General features: G+C 47.7%; 1 protein-coding gene across 1 annotated transcript; it reads right to left on the bottom strand.

Annotated features, from left to right (window-relative positions):
- Nucleotides 1-1843: 1843 nt before the first annotated feature.
- LOC129399729 (olfactory receptor 10V1-like) lies at nucleotides 1844-2806 on the bottom strand. Its single transcript, XM_055121086.1, has one exon. The coding sequence runs from the start codon at nucleotides 2804-2806 to the stop codon at nucleotides 1844-1846; it is 963 nt and encodes a 320-aa protein (XP_054977061.1).
- Between the last annotated feature and the right edge of the window lie 17874 nt (nucleotides 2807-20680).

The raw sequence follows: 20680 nt of genomic DNA, 5'->3' as shown, positions 1-20680 counted from the left end.
GCTCTAGGTTAAGCCACTTAGCCTCAGCCACCCAGATTTGAGGGGTCCACATTTGTCTGTGGGGTTTGGAACGTAGTGGAAGATTTAGGAGTGAGAGCGGTGTCAGGTCATGAGCAGCATGGAATAGCTGCTGCGTGTGATAATTTGAGGCTCAGTTCAAGACTTTGGGACTTGCATTCTAGAAGCCAGGAAGGGTTGACAGAATTGACTTCTATAAGGAATTGATTGTGATGGACTCACTTGTCTAGTAATGCATCCATCAGAAACCCAATGTCCCTTTTAATCACCCTTTTAACAGCATAGGGGTCTCTCATGTTTGGTGGAGAGAGGGCATCACTCATTCAGAATGGACACGTTACAATGAGGCTATTTATTTTTTTGCGTTTTGGGGTCACACCCATCGATGCTCAGGGGTTACTCCTGGCTTTTCACTCAGGAATTACTCCTTGCGGTGCTTGGGGGACCATATGGGATGCCGGGGATCGAACCCGGGTCGGCCGTGTGCAAGGCAAACGCCCTACCCGCTGTGCTATTGCTCCGGCCCCACAATGAAGCTCTTTAGATAAATCTATAACATTGCAATAAGGACATGAAAACTCATTTTGTGAGTTTTTGGGTTTTGGGACACACCTGTCAGTGTTCAGGGATTATTCCTGGCTCTGATTTCAGGAATCACTCCCGATGGGGCTTCAGGGAACCCTATGTGGTGCCTGAGACAGAATCCAGTTTGGCATCATGCAAGACAAGTGTCCTGCCCTGTGTACAGGCCCCCGCATGAGTTGTTTGGGCACCTATCTGTCCCATCATCCTTCAAGGGCAGGGCTTGCTCCAGGTTTCTTTTCCTGCCTAATGGCACCTCACACCCCATCAGGCTGCTTGGGTACCCGCTGTCCTGCAAGGTACCTGTTGGAGGAAGGGGCTTGACTCAATGGCCCTTCACCTAGCTTCAGCCTGTTATCACACCTGATCTGTATACCCAAATCCTGAGGCTTCTCAGGAGAATTTTGGAAACTCCCATTCTATTAGCAAGTGGGGACTCAAAACGTTGCTCTGAGAGGCTTGGTGGGGTTCACAGTACACTTCTGGCTAACAGAACACTTACTGAGAACGGCTGCTGGGGTGAAACACTCATCCTACATCTTGCCTTCAATGATCCTCCCAAGAGGCAGCAGATGCTTTCAGTGCTAAGTGGGGTGTAAGCACTGACAGGAGGCTTGAAAGATGACCGTGCAACCAGGCTCCTAGGACCCAGACATTTTTTAAGCGATGAAGAGAAGGGAACGAGGAGGACTTAGCTGACCAAAAGATGGAAGGAGTGCTAGGGATCTGTCTCAGGAGGATGGTAGTGGGATGAAGGTAGAGCAGCTTCCAGTGCCTGGCTCAAAGACGGACTTTTTTCTTTGTCTTTTTGGGTCCCACCTGGCAATGGTCAGATGTTACTCCTGACTGCACTCAGGAATTACTCCTGATGGAGGACCATATGGGATGCTGGGGATCGAACCCAGGTCAGCTGCATGCAAGGCAAATACCCTTCCTGTTGTACTATCACTCTGGCCCTGGGCTGGTTTCTATCTCCAGTTCTTTGGGGATTAGGTGTCGCTTCCTCCTGGGCCACACTGTCCCCTTTTCACTTCACCTTATTGCCATGGTGGGTCTCCTGGTTTTCCTGTTCCTGTGTCAAACTCTGTTTCTGACAGTGTGCTACAATGATGTGAAACCCAGGAAGGGCCAGAGGGCATTCCCCGGCACTCCACAACTACTGCACTTTTGAAAGCTTCAAGACTCAGAGGGTGGTGTGGGGCCCCAGGGATATGGTCAGGTGTAAAGTGCATGGGCCCCAACTTCACCTCGCAGCAGGCTTCTGCCACATCTGGCTGTGGCTTCCCAGTAGTCTCTTAATGGCACCCTTGACCTCTTTGTTCCTCAGACTATAGATCATGGGATAGAGCATGGGCGTGACATTGGTGTAGATGAGGGACACAATTTTGTCCTGTTCTGGGGTGTAGCACGACTTGGGACGAATGTAGATGAAGATGGCGCAGCCGTAGTGCAGGAGAGAGACAAGCAGATGCCCGGCACAGGTGGAGAAGGCTTTGCTTCGGCCCTCTGCTGACTGGATTCGGAGGATGGCGGCGATGATGAAGGCATAGGAGAGCAGGATAAGCAAGAAGGGGATGAGCAGGATAAGCAGGCAAACAATGAAGACTGCAATCTCATTGGCTCGAGTATCAGAGCAGGCCAGGAAGAGTACTGCCGGGATGTCACAGAAGAAGTGGTTGATCTCGCGGGAGTTGCAGAAAGGCAGGAGGAAAATGAGTGTGGTCAGGGTGAGAGAGAGTGCAAAGCCACTGATGCAAGCCAGGGCCAGCATGGCCAGGCACAGAGGCCTGGTTATGATGAGTGTGTAGCGCAGGGGGTTGCAGATGGCCACAAAGCGGTCATAGGACATGACAGCCAGGAGGAAGCACTCGGCGCCACCCAAGGCAATGAAGAGGTGCATCTGCAGGGCACATCCCAGGAAGGGCATCCTCTGGATACTGGTCAGAAAGTTGGCCAGCATGTTGGGAACAATGACCAATATATAACAAATTTCAATGGCAGACAGGTTGCGAAGGAAGAAATACATGGGGGTCTGCAGGCACGAGTCCACCAGGGTGATGAGGACGATGGTGGTGTGGCCTGCGAGCGTGATGAGATGCATGAGGAGGAAGATCCCGAAGAAGAAGAATTTCAGATCAGCCAGCTCCCCAAAGCCCAGGATGATGAACTCAGAGCTTGTGCTATAGTTTTTGGGCCACAGGGCCATCCTGTGTAATGTAATGCCTGAATTGGGGGTGCTAGTTTTCTAGCAACTCTCCAAGGCTGGGGAGACCCAGGAGCCTCTGGCCCAGTGGGAGCCCTCACAAGCCCCTTGGCCAGGCCACTCTTCTCAGAGAATGCAGAACCAAGTGCTCACCAGTACCACCTCAGCACCTGCAGGGCTCTGACAGAAAGGGGCCTCCATGAGGGCACTTGGCATTTGCTTTCGGCAGAACCCATGTTCCATCTGTACCAGCTGTCTGTCCCTTGGGCCACATGCTGGGTCTGGGGTCACTGATGCTAGAGAGAGCTAGGCTGTGAGATAATTTTACCTGTCCTGCTTGTACACCCTGCCCCACCCCAATCCCTACCTGTACTTTCAAGACTACTGCAGCGCTGCCTGGATGATGCCTCCTTGGTTGCTGAGAGACAGGAGACCCTGGCTTATGGACCACCTCTCCCAGACCATTGCCCGGCTCCTGGGCTGACTAAGTCCTCCACCCCTGAGGCTTCCAAGGCCTTAGACCTCCGGGGTGGGTTTGTTCCTACCCCATCCTGTGATTAGTTGCCTCTTTCTTTGTGGGGCTGAGAGTGAGGCTGTGCAGAGAATCCTCAGACAGTGACACAGACATGGTCATGGGCTGGCTTGCTTGCTCATTTTGCTTCCTCCAGGTACAGTGGTTGGGCACTGGGCATGAGTGTTTGGGTGGGAACACAAAATCTGAGACAGATTTGGGACTGCTGGGCCAGGAGTCAGGGCCGGAGTACAAGCACGGTAGAGTGGGATGAGCACGCAGACTCCAGAGATTGTTGGCAAGGATGCCTGGTGGCAAAGTGGCCCTGGTGGTCTGGACTGCATGTGTGGGAGTGAGAAAAGCAGTGCAGGCAGATAACCAGGTTACTGGGGCAGATTTTGCTCTGGCAGGACCCACATTCCAGGAAAGGCTTTGACAGCAGTGGAGAGAAGGACCCAGAGCCTGGATCCCCAGAACTCAGGAATGGGACAGTGGAGCAACCACCTGAAGTAGGGAAGCATGCTTCCTCAATTCCTACTGGGATCCCCCAGACTGCCACGGGTTACATTGGTCCCTGAAAGACAATTTTGTTTGTGACCAGAGTTGAATGCCAGCTTCCCTATTGAGTGGCATCTGGGCACCGAAAGTCTTTGACCTTGACAGGGACGATGGTAAAGCCTTTCTGGAGTGACCTATCCCACTTCCCTGCCCTGGATCCCTCCATGCCATCTACCTAGGCCAAGGTCACACGAGCCCAGGTTAGGTGGTCTGGTAGAGGGCAGGAAGCCAGCTTCCCTCTGGGTGGGGCTCTCTGAAGCTGGTGCTTTGTGTCTTCCCAGCCCCTGGTGCAGCCCCTGCTCTCTGGAGCCTTGCAGGCCGGAAAGTTCTTCCTCGCACTTGCCCTGGAACCCTAACTCACTTTCAGTCAGTCACTCCTGTGATAGTGCTGCATACACAGGGACTATTGCTGGGGCTCCCTGGGCCCTAAATCTTGAAAACAGCGAAACACCAAAATGGAAGGAAATTCCACACAGATTCAAACACTTGCAAAGACGTGAAGGCCATCAATCCCACTCTCAGAGTCCCTTATTAACCATGAAGGCCAGTTCCTCTCCTGCTGGTTCTGTGCATGTACACACCCCTCATTCAACCATACAAGTGCAGCCAACACACAAACACACTCGCAATGCACCTAGACACATATGCACCCACTATCACACACTCACAGATTCATACACCCACTCACACACATACAAACACATAGACATGCAATCACATGCACTCAACATATGTCCCTGTACACACTTCATGAGTGCATATATAAACACACATAGTCCCACAGATATGCACATACTTACATGTGTGTGTCATAGCCGTTCATGTGTACACATTCAAAAGCTGCAGTGGGATCATGTATAGAAACCAACTCCCCTTGACTTTTCAAATTATATGCGTGGGGGAAGTCTTTTGGTCAGCAAATATGGGTTTACTCTACAGCCGCCAATTCTTAAAAGATTTAAAGAAGCACTAGCATGTAATCAGTAGAATCTGAAGCAAAAGCAAAGCAGTGTGGAAGCACAGGAGGCAGGAGAAGTCTCACACACTTTCTGCTTCTTGTTAGCATCAGTGTGCAGAGGGCAGCACCTTGCCTGGCCCTCCTTGCTCTTTTCAATCACGGTCCTTGAACAGCCCGAGACCTGGTTTACCTGGCCAGCAGGTCAGTGCACAGAGTGCTTGTCAGGGAGTTGCCCCACTGCAGAAGCTGCAGCTCTGAGAGGCTGGGAAGAAGAAGCTTCACAGGCTCAGGGCCACGGTCTTTGGGCCAAGTGGCCTAGCTTCCCGAGCCCAGGAGGGCCACAGGGAGCAGCTCTCCGATGTATTGCCCAATGACTTGTTAGGAAGGGGTGTCCTTAGAGGAGCCACCACATCCCATTCCCAGCATTAAATAGCCAGAGAAGGAGGACGGGAAGGGCCCTTGAGGAGAGCAGGGAGGAAAGCCGTCCCTGTGGTCCACCCACCGAGGGGAGTGCCTTCCCTGGGTCACACAGTTGGCTAGTAACTGATCCAGAACCAAGCGCAATTATGAGTGTTTTCTTTGGCAAACATGCAGGCTTGGTTTTGAGAAGTTGAGTTAGCTCCGATCTGCTGGAAACCCATCCCCACCTTGTAGCCTCTCTGTGTGAGTGACCCAGGCTGACCTCACAGGCAGGCAGCCATCCAGCCTGCACAAGGAGGAGGCTCAAGCGGGCAATGGAGCCCTGGAGTGCTGTTTTTATAAGCCCCATCAAGCACCAACACTGAGGTTCTGTCACTCTTTGTCACACTGAGGGGAGTGACCTTGCTCTGGGGGGATTCCAGTTTCCAGAGTCAAATTCTGAATGCTCAAAGATGCCCTCCCTGGACCTGCCCTTCTGTGGAGATTGTCTTCCCCAGCCATCAGCACTTTCACTGCTGAATCCACGGCCTGGAGACTCTCCTGGAATAGTTCCTCTCTATTCACCACCTCCCCGTTTCTCCCGTAGACTAGACTTCTCCTCTTCAGGAATATGGCCACTTGATGTGCCCCAGAACTTGCTCTACCCAGTCCCTTCCCTGTGGCAAGACTTTCTGCTTCCCTTCTGATGCTAACGTTCTACAGATCTTGGAGTCACAGATGATGTAGCCTCGGCCAGCCAGGTTTGGGGACTTTATGTCGTCTGGTTTGTGGTGGGGTTTCCGTGGGATTTGGCCTGTTTCCAGGCCTCTTGTTCTTGAAGTAGATGGTGAACATACAGAGACCACCTTTCTTCCCTTCTGCTTCTTTCCATACATCCACACAGACCCACCTCTGTACCAGAATACCGACTAATGATGTGTGGGCTGTTATACAGCATACAACAAAACACACAAACAGTAGGAACTTCTGGGCAAAATAGAGACTTAGAAATCTAGATCAGCATGCTTTAAAGTTCTCCTGAAACAAACGAGATGTAAATTACAGGGAAACTCAGGTCCAGTGCTGTTTAGAGGAGCACTGTCTTGCTTTATCTTTCACTTGAAACTGTTTCCAGCAGTGATATGTGACTGGAGTGGCTGAGCACACCCTTGACATGTACAAGGGCTGGCATTCTGCACCCCTGCCAATGTTCAGGCTTTGCTGCACTGAACCATACCTGAGAGGCCCTAGACTCCCTTTTGAGTGCCCCTAGGCATGGGCCCTGTGAAAAGCATTTTCTGGGGCAAGAGAGACAGGACAGTGGGTAGGGCACTTGCCTTGCATGTGGCTGACTCGGGTTACAACCCCTGCATCCCAATGGTCCTCTGAACCCCATCAGGAACAATTATGGAGTGCAGAGCCAGGAGTAATCCCTGCGCATCGCTGGGTGTGACCCTCAAACAGAAACAAAAAAATCCAGTGATACTTTTTTGAAATATAAAAAAATAAGTAATCAAGGAGCTGGAGCAATAGTACAGTTCAAGAGTAGGGTGCTTGCCTTACACAAACACCCAGTTTCCATCTCCAGCACTCCACATGGTCCCCTGAACCCTGCCCGTAGTGATGAGCACAGAGCCAGGAGTAAAGTGTGGACCAAAACAAAAAAAATGTACTCGTCAAGTGAAGGGTGAAAAGTCCTCCCTAATATGAGGGAGTGCATGTGATCCACTGTGTGCACAGAAGTCTGCTTGTTACATACAGCATCTCCTGGCAGGATGTCAGGCCTGCAGCTGGTGTGGTCCCTAGGACTGTGAGGCTTGCACAACAGAAATATTGTCTGCTTAGAGGTCTGGAGTCAATAGTCTAGAGGTGTTAGCAGGACTCCATTCCTCAGAAGGCTCTGAGGCAACTCCTTCCTCATTGTTCTAGCTACTAGAGCATGTGGGCCATCCTTGGCATTCTGGATTGTTGGTCCAGTGCTTCCAGTCTTGTCACATGGCTTCTTCCTGGGTGTGTCTGCTCTAAGTTACTTTGGTAGGAGGATACCACTCGATGCATTTTTTCCCAGAAGAACTCAGTTTTAATTACAATGCCAAGGCCATCTTCCTAATCAGGTTATTTATTGTATTGGGATGGAGGTGCACTTAGGGGTGTGGACACCTTTTCCTTTTTTTAATTAAATTTTTAAAAATTTCCTCTCATGGACACGTTTTCAACTCACTAATTCACTAGGAACCTCACTTTCTTATTCATTTAAATTTTTTTTAAAAAATTAATTGACCAACAAATATTTTATTTAAGTGGATCGGCATGAAAAGTTTCATGCTAAGTGAAATGAGTCAGAAAGAGAGAGACAGACATAGAAAGATTGCACTCATCTATGACATATAGAATAACAGAGTGGGAGACTAACACCCAAGAATTGTAGAAACAACTACCAGGAGGTTGACTCCATGGCTAGGACGCTGGCCTCACATTCTGGGGAAAGGGCAACTCAGAGAAGGGATCACCAACTATAATGTAGTCGAAGGCCATGTGGGAGAAGGGAGTTGCGGGCTGAATGAGGGCTAGAGACTGAGCACAGTGGCCACTCAACACCTTTATTGCAAACCACAATAGCTAATTAGAGGGAGAGAACAGAAGGGAATGCCCTGCCACAGTGACAGGGTGGGGTGGGGGGAGATGGGATTGGGGAGGATGGGAGGGATGCTGGGTTTACTGGTGGTGGAGTATGGGCACTGGTGAAGGGATGGGTTCCCGAACTTTGTATGGGGGAAGCATAAGCACAGATGTGTATAAATCCGTAACTGTACCCTCATGGTGATTCATTAATTAAAAATAAATAAATTTATTAAAAAAATTAATTGACCAATATTCTTGCTCCATTCATGTTGTGGCAAATTGTGCGGTTTGGTTCTTGCTTAGAGCTGTGTAGTATTCCATTGTGTATATATACCATAACCTCTTTAAAGATTGTTTAAATTGGGATTGTTTTTTACAATACTGTTAATAGTGGTTTGTCATACACATAGCACACCACACTAGTCACCAGTGTATCCACCTCCCTTCCCGAAGTACGGCAAACCCTTCCCTTTCACCCCCTCTCTCACCAACTCAATTGTATGGATAATTTCTTTCATTCTGTTATCTTTGGACCTTTGTTGCTATATTATTAGTATCTTTAAGACTCACACATGAGAGTTAACATTCTGTATCTGTTCCTTTCTATCTGGTTGACTTCAATCAGAATGATCTCCTCTAGTTCCATCCGTGTTGCTGCAAATTGCAGGATTTTGCTCTTTCATAGAGCTGCATTGTATGTATATAACACAACTTCCTCATCCATTCATCTGTGGTTGGGAGTGTGGGTTGATTCCATATCTTGACCACTACACTAAGTGGGGCAATGAACTTAGGTGCACATCTATCCTTTTGAAGTAATGTTTTTGTGCTTTGTGCATAGATGGCAAAAGTGGTATTTCTGGGAGTTCTTTTAGGAACCTCATTTTAATAGCCTTTCGTTTGGAAGGCAAAGTTAGCCCCCCAGTCCCCATTAGCATGACCCGCCAACCTTGCTTCCCTCACTTTTACCATCGTAGCAGCTGTCTTAGCTGGGAGAACACAACCATGTCGAGCCAGATTGTTTGCAGTCACTTTTCACACCGCTCCCTTAGAATGAATAGGACTTTAACCCCAACCTTGGGAGACATAGCTTTCTTGTGTATGTGTGGGGGTATGTGAAGAGGGCTGGTAAGGTTCCCTGGGTCCAAAGGACAGAAACTAAATGCCAGTGGGCCAAAAGACAGTGGGAATTTATTAGGAGAATAGTGGGCTGTGGGGAAATTGTCCGGCTCCCGACCTGGAGATGTAGGTCAGGATGGCATCTCTCCCCTGCACTCCACGTTGCTCATTCTTTTTATCTGAGGACCAGTTGCCACTCCATCGACTCTCTAAATGGCACTGGCTGTGGTGTTGGGAAGGACTGAGTCCATATTAGTGTCTGCCCACATAGCCATGAAGAGCAGAGGTAGAAGGGTAGGAGAACCCAGTGGGAATCTGGATGTCATCCAGCCTGCATGGAGCACAAGCATGTGCTCATGACGTTGGTTTCAAAACAGTAGTTAATGGAGCCCTACTCTGTCCCTCTCTGCAGTGGTGTCACTAATGGTGGAAGCCATTTTCTTGCTGTCATGCTCTTATGCCAGGTTGCACATCTCAGATATGGATGCAAACAAGCAAGAAGGTATGTTGCAGTTTGGGAAAGGAATGAAGAGAAGGAGAGGGCCTTTGATTCCCTCATTTCCTCTCTAGACTGTGAGTTACCAGTTTGGGAGCACTTTCTGACTGCTCCTCTTTTGCCACCTTGTAGCAGCTGGTCCCCTCATACTACTATGAGTTTCTGCAATCAGACACAACTCTAGCGCCTAGCACGGTAGTGCCCGACACTTCACAGGTGGTAAGTCAATTGTTGTAGAACAAATTGGCAAAGGCAGCAGAGGGTTCAAATGTATCCTTGAAATTGAAAGACAGAGTCTTCATTACTTAAACATCCAGTTCAGGAAAGTGCAAACAGGACAGATGCTGGGCAAGGATGAGAAGAGACACTGCTTGCTTTTCATCTCTTTTCTCATGCACACTCTCCTCCTCAGCCTGCTCTGCAGGGTGTATCGTGTATGTTTTCATGGGACAATGCTGTCCAAGATACTGTACTCACTTTTCTCGGTTTTGTTGAACCCAACTTCCTCAAACTGAAGAAACTAATTCAAAGGTTTGCTAATCTGCTGTACAAAAACTAAGGCTTTGCTTTCACATCTTTGAAAGAGTGATTTGCAACTTTTCCTTTTTGTATGTTTTAAAAAGTTATTTAAATTTTATTTTCATAAAGTTGTTCACAATAATTGATTATGGTCAATATTTCAACACCAATACTATGACCATTATGCATCCCCACCACAATTATTTTGAATTTTACCACCATCACCCAAGCCTGCCCCACAGGCAGATGCTAAATAATTTATTTTGTATTGCTTGTTATGAATAGTATGAGATATTGTGTGGCCGTTTTTGCAGCTGCACACTACTGGAATTTTTTTTCTTTTTGGGTCACACCTGACGATGCACAAGGGTTACTCCTGGCTCTGCACTCAGGTTAAATTTTTTTAATTAATTTTAAATTAAATTAAAATGATTTAATTTTAGGGACCCTCTGCGCCTAAAGACTTTGATTCCAGAGATCTAACACATTCGGGCATCCAGCGCAGCATCCGATAGCAATGCACTGGGACTGCGAACTGGGCTACAACTCTGTGCTGCCGGGGGTGGATTTTTTTCCTCCCCACCCTGTCTTCCTGCATGGAAAGCAGCGGGCTGGCGGCTCCCACGTGGCAGGCGCCATCTTCTAGACTCCAAACCCAGAGGTATTCGGTTTTTACTTTTCGGGCTCCCAGAAACTCATGGGAAGGGGGCATAACCGGCACGCCCTCGGCCCAGATAAAACCGGAGCCGCTGAGCGCGAATCGGACCCTCTGCGCCTAAAGTCTTTGAATTCAGAGACTTCTTACAGCAATGCACTGGGACTGTGAGCTGGGCTATGTAATTTCTGGCAGAATTTTCCCTGGACTTTATACAGAAATCCAAAACCGCGCAGACGCTGCTGCGTCCGTGCGACTTAACATTTATAATTGTCAGCAATGTGAAAGGGTTCCTTTTGAACAGGTCTGACTTGCGGGGGAAACTCCAAATAATAACAGTAAGTTTTTGTTGAAATATTGAAGGTTTTTAATGTAGCAGCCACCTCTCTGGACTGTGAACTAAGCAAAAGCCCCACGCTGGCTGACACGGCGTGGCGTACACCATACTATGAGGCGCGGGAAGGGGGATGAGGGGGGAAAAGAAAAAAAAGGGGGAAAGGAAAAAGGAAAAAAAAAGAGAGAGAGTTATGTACTTGTAGCAGTGGGGCTACATATCTCTTCATTTCCAGTAATGAAAAACTAATTATCAAATGTAGTAGGTCTGTCTCTCTTGGGTGGAAACTCCAACAACTATAGTGAGTTTTGTGTTGAATTATGGAATGTAATCAAGGTAAAGAAAAAATGAAGTGAAATTCATTACTTATACAGTAGGGGGTAGGGGGTGGGGGCGGGGGGTATACTGGGGTTTTTGGTGGTGAAGGGATGGGTATTTGAATATTGTATAACTGACATATAAACCTGAGAACTTTGTAACTTTCCACATGGTGATTTAATAAAAAGTTTTAAAAAATGATTTAATTTTAATTAAATCATTAATTAAATCACGGTCACCCTGGCCCTTGTATCTACTGTCCTTGAGTGTCAAGGATGAGGCAATTTTTTGAAAACCCTACATAATTAGCTTTCAAAAAAAACCATGTGCTCTCCATTCTGGGCTCGTCCACACTCCCTACTCTGGTTATGTAATTTCTTCACTTTGTTTCATTCATTCCATTCTGGGATAATATTCAGCACAACTTGGGGAGCATAAATTTCTTTGACTTTACAGGATTTTCTCTTTCCTCCCTCATTTCTCTCTCATATTTCCTAAATAAAACAATTTTACTTCTCTGTTTTCTCTGGAAATTATGTTTTGTGACATAGACAAAGGCCTGAACTTGTGTGGAGATTAGGACTGACATTTTTCTGGTTTTGGGGTCACACCCAGCTGAGTTCGGAAGCTACTGCTGGCTCTCTGCTCAGGAGTGATGTATGATGGTGCTGTGGGGACCATATGTGTTGTCAGGAATGGAACTGGGTTTGGCTGCATGCAAAACAGCACCTTAACCTCTATACTGTCCAGCTGGGATTGGCTTTTTTTTTAACCAGGTCCATTGGTCCATGGGAATGCACCCACCAACAATATTTTTGTTTCATCTACTAATTTCCAAATCCAAAAGTTAAGAAACCAAGGGCAAGGGCAGAGGACAGTGGGTGAACAGCAGGAGACCCTGAGAGAGTGGTGGAGGGAAGTGGGCACTCAGTGAAGGGGTTGGCATTGTAATGTTTTGTTTGTTTGATTGGCTGGTTTTGGGGTCACACCTGGAGGTGTTCAGGGCTTAGTCCTGGCTCTGCACTCAGGTGAGCTTGGGGGACCACATGGTATGCTGGGGATTGAACCCAGGTCAACCAAATGCAAGAGAAGCACCCTACCCACTGTACTAACACTCCTGCCCCACATTGGGATGTTGTATGCATAAATACCTACCATGAACAGTATTGTGAATCATAGCACTTCAAATCAAAATAATTATATTTTTTTTAAGAAAACGAGGGCTGGAGCGATAGCACAGTGGTAGGGCATTTGTCTTGCATGCAGCTGACCCGGGTTCGATTCCTCTGCCCCACTTGGAGAGCCTGGCAAGCTACCGAGAGTATCTCGCCCGTATGGCAGAGCCTGGCAAGCTACCTGTGGCATATTCAATATGCCAAAAACAGTAACTACAAGTCTCACAATGGAGACGTTGCTGGTGTCCGCTCAAGTAAATCAATGAGCAACGGGATGACAGTGACAGTGATGACAGTGATTTAAGAAAATATATCGGGGCCAGAGTGACAGTACAGTGGGCAGGGCACTTGCCTTGCATGTGACCTCTCCAGATTCAGTCCCTTGCACCGAGTCCCACCAGGAGTGATCCCTGAGGTCAGAACCAGGAGTAAGTCCTGAGAACCACTGCCAGTTGTGGCCCCCATAAAACAAAAAAAAAGTGAAAAAATCTGGGGCTCAGGAATGGGGCTTAGTAAGTGGTAGAACATCTGCCTTATAGGTGTAGGACCATGAGTTCAACCCCTGGCACAACCCCACAATGTACAGTGAAGTCCAAGTGTGTGATCTATGCTATACTACAACCAACTGTGCAACTCCTGGACCTTGAAACCATGACAATAACAACTGTAGCCAAAGGAAGAGAAGGGGAAATGAACACGCAACTTTCCCCTCTTCTCCTGCCAACTGTCTCTCACACATCCTGCTATCTAATGTGCAGGGAAGCAAAACTCAACATTTCCATTGTGATGGCCTTGTTAAATGGTTAAAGGAATGCATATCCCAGACCTTTCTTGGCTGTCCCTCTTATGTTTAGTTCACCATAAAAAAATCTTCCTAGGTTGACCTGAACATTGGAGAAGGTTGTAATTTTTTCTGAAGTTGACAGTTTGCATGTAATTGTTGGTGATCTATTAAATCAGCTGAAAAATCTTTTGAGGATCCGCATCTATAACTACTGGCTCTGCATAATCACCCCAAAGTTTCAGATCGTACCTTTTTAGCACAAGGCAGCAACCTCTCTGAAGGTCAGTGCAACATGACTTTCCTGAGCCCCACTCTGTCACTATGGTCCTACAAGAGTATGCATGGTGGGGAGGTCAATGGGAGGAGCAACATGGGGCTCCTCAAGGGGTCCAGGGAAGCAGGCCTTGTGACCCAGGCTTCTCTAAAGGGCACTCCACCTGTCTCTTGAATTATGCATGTCTGGCTCCCACTATAAGAACTTCCAGAGGCCTGGCTCCACCTGCGCCCTGCGGGGAGAGAAGGGGAGAGGCATGGCCTTGGTGGCTGTGCCTGGTGCCTTGTGTTCTGATGTGAGGGTGTCGGTTGTTTGTATCTGACAGTCACTCCTGCCAGAGGCAGCACGGGCTGCACGAATGGCTGCACTGGCATAGCATTGGCGTGTTCCCCTGCTCTGCCACCAAATAATGTCATACACTCTCTCCATATATAGTCACAGCCTGCTGCAGAGGCACAGGCAAAGTGCTCACCCAAAATCCCATAACTGGAAAGAGTGAGAGTTCAGCTTGACTCTACACTCTGTTGGGCTCCAGCTCAAGTCCAGCCCTCATCAGTCTTGACTCAGTTTATGTCCTGAGCAGAGCGTGCTTGACTCCAGTCAGCTTCCAGCATTGGTCTTTGGCCCATGGGAAAGGGGTTGTCCATAATTCTGTGACTGAATAGAGTTTCTTATCGTCTAAAGATCCGAAGGGCAGCTTTGAACAAAGGGTTTAGAAAGTATTGTGAACTGACAAGGAGAACTTGTGTCAGGAGGCCATATTTTCACTGCAACTGCCCGCAGCAGCTATAGACCACCTCAGCGACATGCTTGGCATATGCCTCTAATTGTTTCCCCTGAGGTGCCCTTGCCAAGATCCTTTTGCATCTTCCAATAAGGCCAACAGTGGTAACCCCCAATTCAGCTCTTACTTCCCCAAGACAATTGTAGATTGGGCAGTGGGGGTCAATTTCCTGAGTCACAGTGCAAACCATGCAGCTTGGGAGAAAGTCTTGGGTCTCCTAAGGTGCAAACCAGCTGGAGTCTAGCTGGGTCGGCTTGATTTTGGATGTCACCTCCTAATGATCTTCTTTTTATTCATGCAACCCCAGCCGTGGGCAGTTGGGTAGTAATTCATAGTTGGAGAGCAGTGCAGATTCAATGCCCCACCCACAAGCACTTGGCAAGCTTGTGCCCAGAGGGATGTCCTTTGTCCCAGGTGGACCTCAGAATCTGGGGACCAACTAGTCTGGAAATGATGATAGTTGTGCCAAAGAAGCAAAATTTAGCCTGCACTCTTGGGAGAGAAGTCATCTGCTGTGGCTCATCTGCTGCAAACACAGCTGCTGCTTAGAAAGCAGCAAAGGAGAATTGCCCTGCAAGCTCCTAGTCCCAGGAAGATACTGGGAAAGAAGTCTGACCATAGCCAGAAGATCGTAGGTCCCGAAGGCTACTTCAAACTGCATTTCTGAGTTCCTTGGGGCACCACGTACCTTGTCTAGAGTAAGAGCTTCCCAAGTGGACACAGCTTCTTGGCACAGCGCCGGACTGGAAGTCAGGTTTTAGGTGAGTGAATGCATCCTGGTTGTTTAAGTACAATTGACACTGGACAGATATGCCATGATTTGACAAGACAGAGGTTTTACAAAAGTCTTATGAAGGTCATTCCTGAGATGAAATCTCAGGAAAGAAGAGTGTGGCTGCCAGTCGGAAGCATAAAGGCCTCTCTGGGTTCCAGCACGATCGCTGGACCTGCAGCTTTGTTTATTTATTTTTTGCTTTTGGATCACACCCAGCGATGCTCAGGGGTCACTCCTGGCACTGTACTCAGGAATTACCCCTGGCCGTGCTCAGGGGACCATATGGGATGCTGGGAATTGAATCTGGGTTGGCTGCATGCAAGGCAAACACCCTACCCGCTGTGCTATCACTCCAGCCCCTGGACCAGCTTTGGAGGTGCAGGGGGATGCGGCTCAAGAGCCACGGGGTCGATCAGACCTCAGACACACGGGTGCTTTGGAGTACAAAGAGGCCACTTGCCTACACCTCCAGATGCTGTACCCAGGACAGAGGCAGAATCCGTCAGGCCACCTGTAAAGGCCCTTCTGACCTGGTGACAACAAGCAATTATCTTCCCAAGTGACTAGCATGTTCTGTAGTCTTCGTGGATGCTCTTCAACATGCCACCACACCACAGAACCGGGTGCACGAGGCATTCCCAAGGAAGACTCAGTCAGGGGCCCTGCCAGATGAGGAACGTCCATGTGTGTGTGTAAGCCAGAGACCACACGGCCCGAATGGGTTTAACCTTGGCAGCATTTCAAATGCTACTTTAAAAATGAGCGTGAAACAGATTTCACATGATCCTTTCAGAGAGTAGCAGGCATCCTGTTTGTGACCCCTTGATCTAGTAGGCACAGCCCTGGCCTGGCCTTAAAGTCCCGAGCCCCTGGCTGCACGTTCTGTGAGGAGAGCAAATGAAGCTGCCACTAGGTCCTGGAGTGTTCCCTAGGAGAACGCATTTTTCTCCTTGCCACACTGGCGCATGGTCCATATAGTGAACAGGCTTTGTGGGTGAAGAGGGGGCTTGCAGGGCTCTCTCAGAGGGCTCTGTGGTGAACTTGAGAGTGAAGGGCTGCTTTTTATTCTGACTGTGGGTCCCTTTGGTCATTAAACAGCTGAAAAGCCATTTCTGCCTCTTTTTTTGATCTCGGGTTCCCGCTGTATGGAAGAAGTAAAAGGTCCCCAGGAAATGCTTGTTGTCCTTGAAGTCAGTGCTGTTCAAACTCGAGAGGCATCAAAGCAATGTGTGGAACTCATGGAACCCACTTGCCAGGCTTCCCCTAAGCTCCCAGACCTGTAGCAGGCCCTGGACAACCACAACTTTGCGGAGTCTCAGAACACAAGATGTTGCAGTGTCTTGGAGCCCATTTGGAGAAGCAGTAATTGCACACATCTGACTGAGATGACAAAGAGGAGCTCAAGGTGGGTGAACTGATCCTTTCCATTAGGTACTGAAGTCTGTCTTTGCATCTGAGATTTGGAGGCTTAGATTTTCTCACCCCACAGCAGGTGTATGCAAACTTCATTTGCCTATTGCTTATCTCTCCCTTCATATTCTCCCACTGGCAAATTCCTACTCATTGTTTCTGTTTCCCTGATATTTCATTTCTTCCCTGATCAGAATTGGTGAGGGTCTCCTCCCTAGGCACTCGTTGGACCCAGAAAACCCTCTCCAAAATGTACTTCATGCCACAGTAAGTGTAAGCCTCTCCCATCAGACTGTGAGCCCTTGCAAGCAGGTACTGTGTCCAGCAAGTTGCTGGTAGGAACCTTGCCATTAGGATTGAATTCATGGGGCCTCAAAATATGAGTTGAGAGAAGGGAAGATAGCATGAGATACTTTACAAAGGAATATCTGTGGCAGTGTCAGCTCCATAGTGGGAGGGGTGTCTGGACTGCTGGCTCAATGTAAGGACACATGATTAGACACCCAGAACTGTTGGGCTATGGGAGTTATTATGGTAGGGAACTAAACTTCTGGCAAGCACCTAAGTTCCAGATGCTAACAGAGATATTAGAATGGAAAATAGCCTGGACTTACGTGGAGTGGATACATGAATGAGTTGGACCTGGACAAGAGTTACTTCAGGGGCTAGTAAAGGACATGATGTGACACACATCTGAGAATTTATGTAACTGGGAGCAGAAATGCTAGGGTTTCAAATATTATCACTTTAGCACAAGGCAGTAGTCTAGACTGCCATCCCAACTGCAAAAAACCTCAGCAACCTACCCAAACCCCCACGTCCCTGTCCACAGGACCTTTGAAGATAGAGCACAAAGACACCAAATAGGTTTGTCCACAGGGACTTTCCCGGGATACCCTAGCTGCTAACCATCCCCCACTCCCTTCTCAGAAGACTTAGACTATACTGGCTCTAGTCTCATATTCAGGGTGAAAAGTACCATGAAGACTGTTGGCAGGGTCAAACCAAATTTTGTTACGGTTAAGAGGGGGAAGAATCCTTTGTCTCATCTTCCCTCAACAGTATGTACACGCCCAGGGTGCCTTTGAGCAAGAGGATTGCCTTTTTATTTTCTCAGCAGAAAATGCAGGGATAAGTGGAGGGTTACTGAAATTTCAGTGCTTCAGCCCGTGAGAGTCTATCCAATACTTGCTTTGATAGATGCAAGATGCTTTGCTTCTTGGCAAAGCACTGATTCATCTGCTTTCTCTCCCATTCCACTTGTAGCTGAGGCTAGAGGACATGAATTACCAGGAAATTGGAAACCACAGCAAAGTGACTGAATTCATTCTCGTGGGACTGTCCAAACATCCTACCTCCCAGAGCATTCTCTTTTGGGCACTGATGCTTCTCTACATAGTAACTGTGGCAGGAAACAGCATGATCATTGTCCTGGTAGGAATCAGTCCCCAGCTCCACACCCCGATGTATTTCTTCCTCAGCAACTTATCTTTACTGGATCTCCTATTCTCTACCAGTGGCGTGCCCTTCATCATGGCCAACTCTCTGCAGAACTTCCCCACCATCTCCTACAGTTCTTGTTTTGCCCAGCTTGCCATCCGAGCCTTCTTGGCACTGGCCGAGTGCTTCCTTCTTGCTATCATGGCTTACGACCGATTTGTGGCCATCTCAGACCCACTCAGGTACAACTTAGTAATGTCCTCTGGAGTATGCATTGTGACGGCATCACTGGCATGGCTGATGGCCTTCCTGCTCACAGTTATCCCCATTCTGCTCTTTCCCATCAGTTTCTGTGGCCACAATGCTGTCAATCACTTTTCCTGTGAAGCCGAAGCCATCTTTAAATTGCTCTGTTCCAACACCATTTTCCTAGAGGTCATGATGATGGCATGCGCGGTCATTTCAATGCCAGTACCTTTGATGTTCATCCTTATTTCTTACCTTTGCATCCTTAGGGCTGTACTCAGGATCCGACAACATGAGGCCAGGCTTAAAGCCTTCTCCACGTGTGGCTCTCACCTGCTCGTGGTCACCATCTACTTTGGGACACTAATTGATATTTATGTGAGACCACAGACTAAACAGTCCCAAGATGGGGACAAAATTGTTTCCATATTTTATGCAGCAGTGACCCCAATGCTCAACCCTCTCATCTACACCCTGAGAAATAAGGATGTAAAAGCAGCTTTGAAGAGATTAACTGGTAGGGCCAAGTCCTGATGCCTGTGGTGTCCTGCGATGCCAACAAGGATATGCCCCCCTTGGCAGCAGAACACTTACAAGCATGCAGCGTGATGAGCCAGCACCAGGAAGCACTTTCAGCCACCTGGTAGCTTTGTGTTTCAAATTTGAATGACCGAGTAGCAGAAGATATCACAGAGGAATAGGGGTCTGATGCTATAGAATGATCAAACTGCTGGGGGTCAAGTACATCCTAAACAAAATGCAAATCCAAGGTAAGTGAGAGATAAAAATTTAGTAATGTGCATGATAGAAAAATCTCAAGTAGTTTTTCTTCAGAAAACTTCCTGGAAGTCATCAAACCAAACCATAAATACTCAAACAAGAAAATGGCCAAAGGGCTCAAGCACAGAATTCAGTAAAGAAAAACGAACAGTCACATTAAACAACTTCCAAATAGCACTCTTACTGGATCATAATATGAACAAAATGAAAGAGATTCATAGTGTATGGTATAGAGAGTTTTGGGGGAAACTATGTTGGGGTATGAAAATTGAGTACAGTCATTTTCAGTAGCTTTCTAAACCTAGTATCAGAGTGGGAGCAGTAAACTGCCCTCTATGCTGCTCTGGGGTGGCTTTTAAAACATCCATACAGGAAGAGGTTGGAACTATGCTTTTTTGTAGACTCCCATGAATGGGGTTATTGAAGTTCTTGCCCTTTGAACCCTCATGACAACAGGAGAAGCTGAGAGGAAAGGGGGATTCTCCTCAAAGGTGATTGTTACTAATGGTTATATTCTTTATTTACAATGGAGCACATTTCTCTTTATAGTTGTGGAGTTTAGGCATCAATTTTGGGAAAACAGAAGGGACACCTTGTTACCTTGTTATAGATTGAAGTTTTGTCCCCCAATCCATATAGTGAAACCCTGATCTTCAGTGGGTTGGTATGTGGGTAGAGTGGGCACTTGGGGAGGAACTTTGGTTTAAACAAAGTCATGAACGTTGTCCGTTCCCTTAGCATGGGATTAGTACCCTTATGAGAAGAATCACCAGAGAGGTCAATATTTTCTCTCTCTGCTTCCTCCCATCCCCCACCTCCACCAAGTGCCATGTGAAGGCACAGTGAGAAGGTAGCCATCTACAAGCTTGGATAAGAGCTTTCATTAAGAACTAAGAGCACCTTGATCTTGCCCTTCCCTCCTCCATAATGCTGAAAATAAATGCCTGTGACTTAAACCCTGCAATGCGCAGTATTTGTCCTAGCAGCCTGGATGACTAAGACACCTGCCTTAACATGCCATGTCATCATGACATCTTGATGCATCTATGTCACAGAAATACTGATCTACAATATGTAATGTATTTGTGCAAGAATGCTTGCTCAAGTGCCATGTACACACATCAGGTTTTCCAATATGAGCCTCAAGTGTCCCTCAGCAGAGTAATCTGAAGTAAATCACAGTACATCCATGTCTATAATATGGTACAGCAAAGGCCAGCTCTCCTCTATAGGCCTCTTATTCTTCTGGAACAAGGTCCCCTGGTATTAGAACATATTCCTTTGATAAGGATGGTGGAAACGCAGGATGGGAACTATGAGGTGTCCTAAGTCCTAGGGTTAAATCAGCACACTGTTACTATTGCACACGGTCTGTCAGCTAAAACCTGTCATATTGCTCAGCTCAACATTGTAGGGCAGGACCATAAGGCCAGTCATCAGAGGGAGAAACTGCAATGTCATGTAGTTAAAGACGAGGATTAACGGTAGGAGTAAAACTGAGAAAACACCACTCTCTACCTCAGAGGACCAGGCAGTGCTAGGGCCTGGCTAAGAGGCTTGCAACTTCCCCTTGTGGAAAACATATGCACTGGAGAAAGAATCGTTCATGCCACCAGGATGGGATGTGGGTGCAGTGAGGCACTCTGGTTCCTAGTTACCTTCACCTGGTTCCCAGGTGGGTGTGGACCTTTAGGATAATTCAAAAGGGTTTCCAAGCAAT

This window comes from Sorex araneus, chromosome X, assembly GCF_027595985.1.
Source record: "Sorex araneus isolate mSorAra2 chromosome X, mSorAra2.pri, whole genome shotgun sequence".
Lineage (NCBI taxonomy): Eukaryota > Metazoa > Chordata > Mammalia > Eulipotyphla > Soricidae > Sorex > Sorex araneus.
The sequence above is the reverse complement of the archived record's forward strand: the minus strand, read 5'-3'. Positions and strand labels throughout refer to the sequence as shown.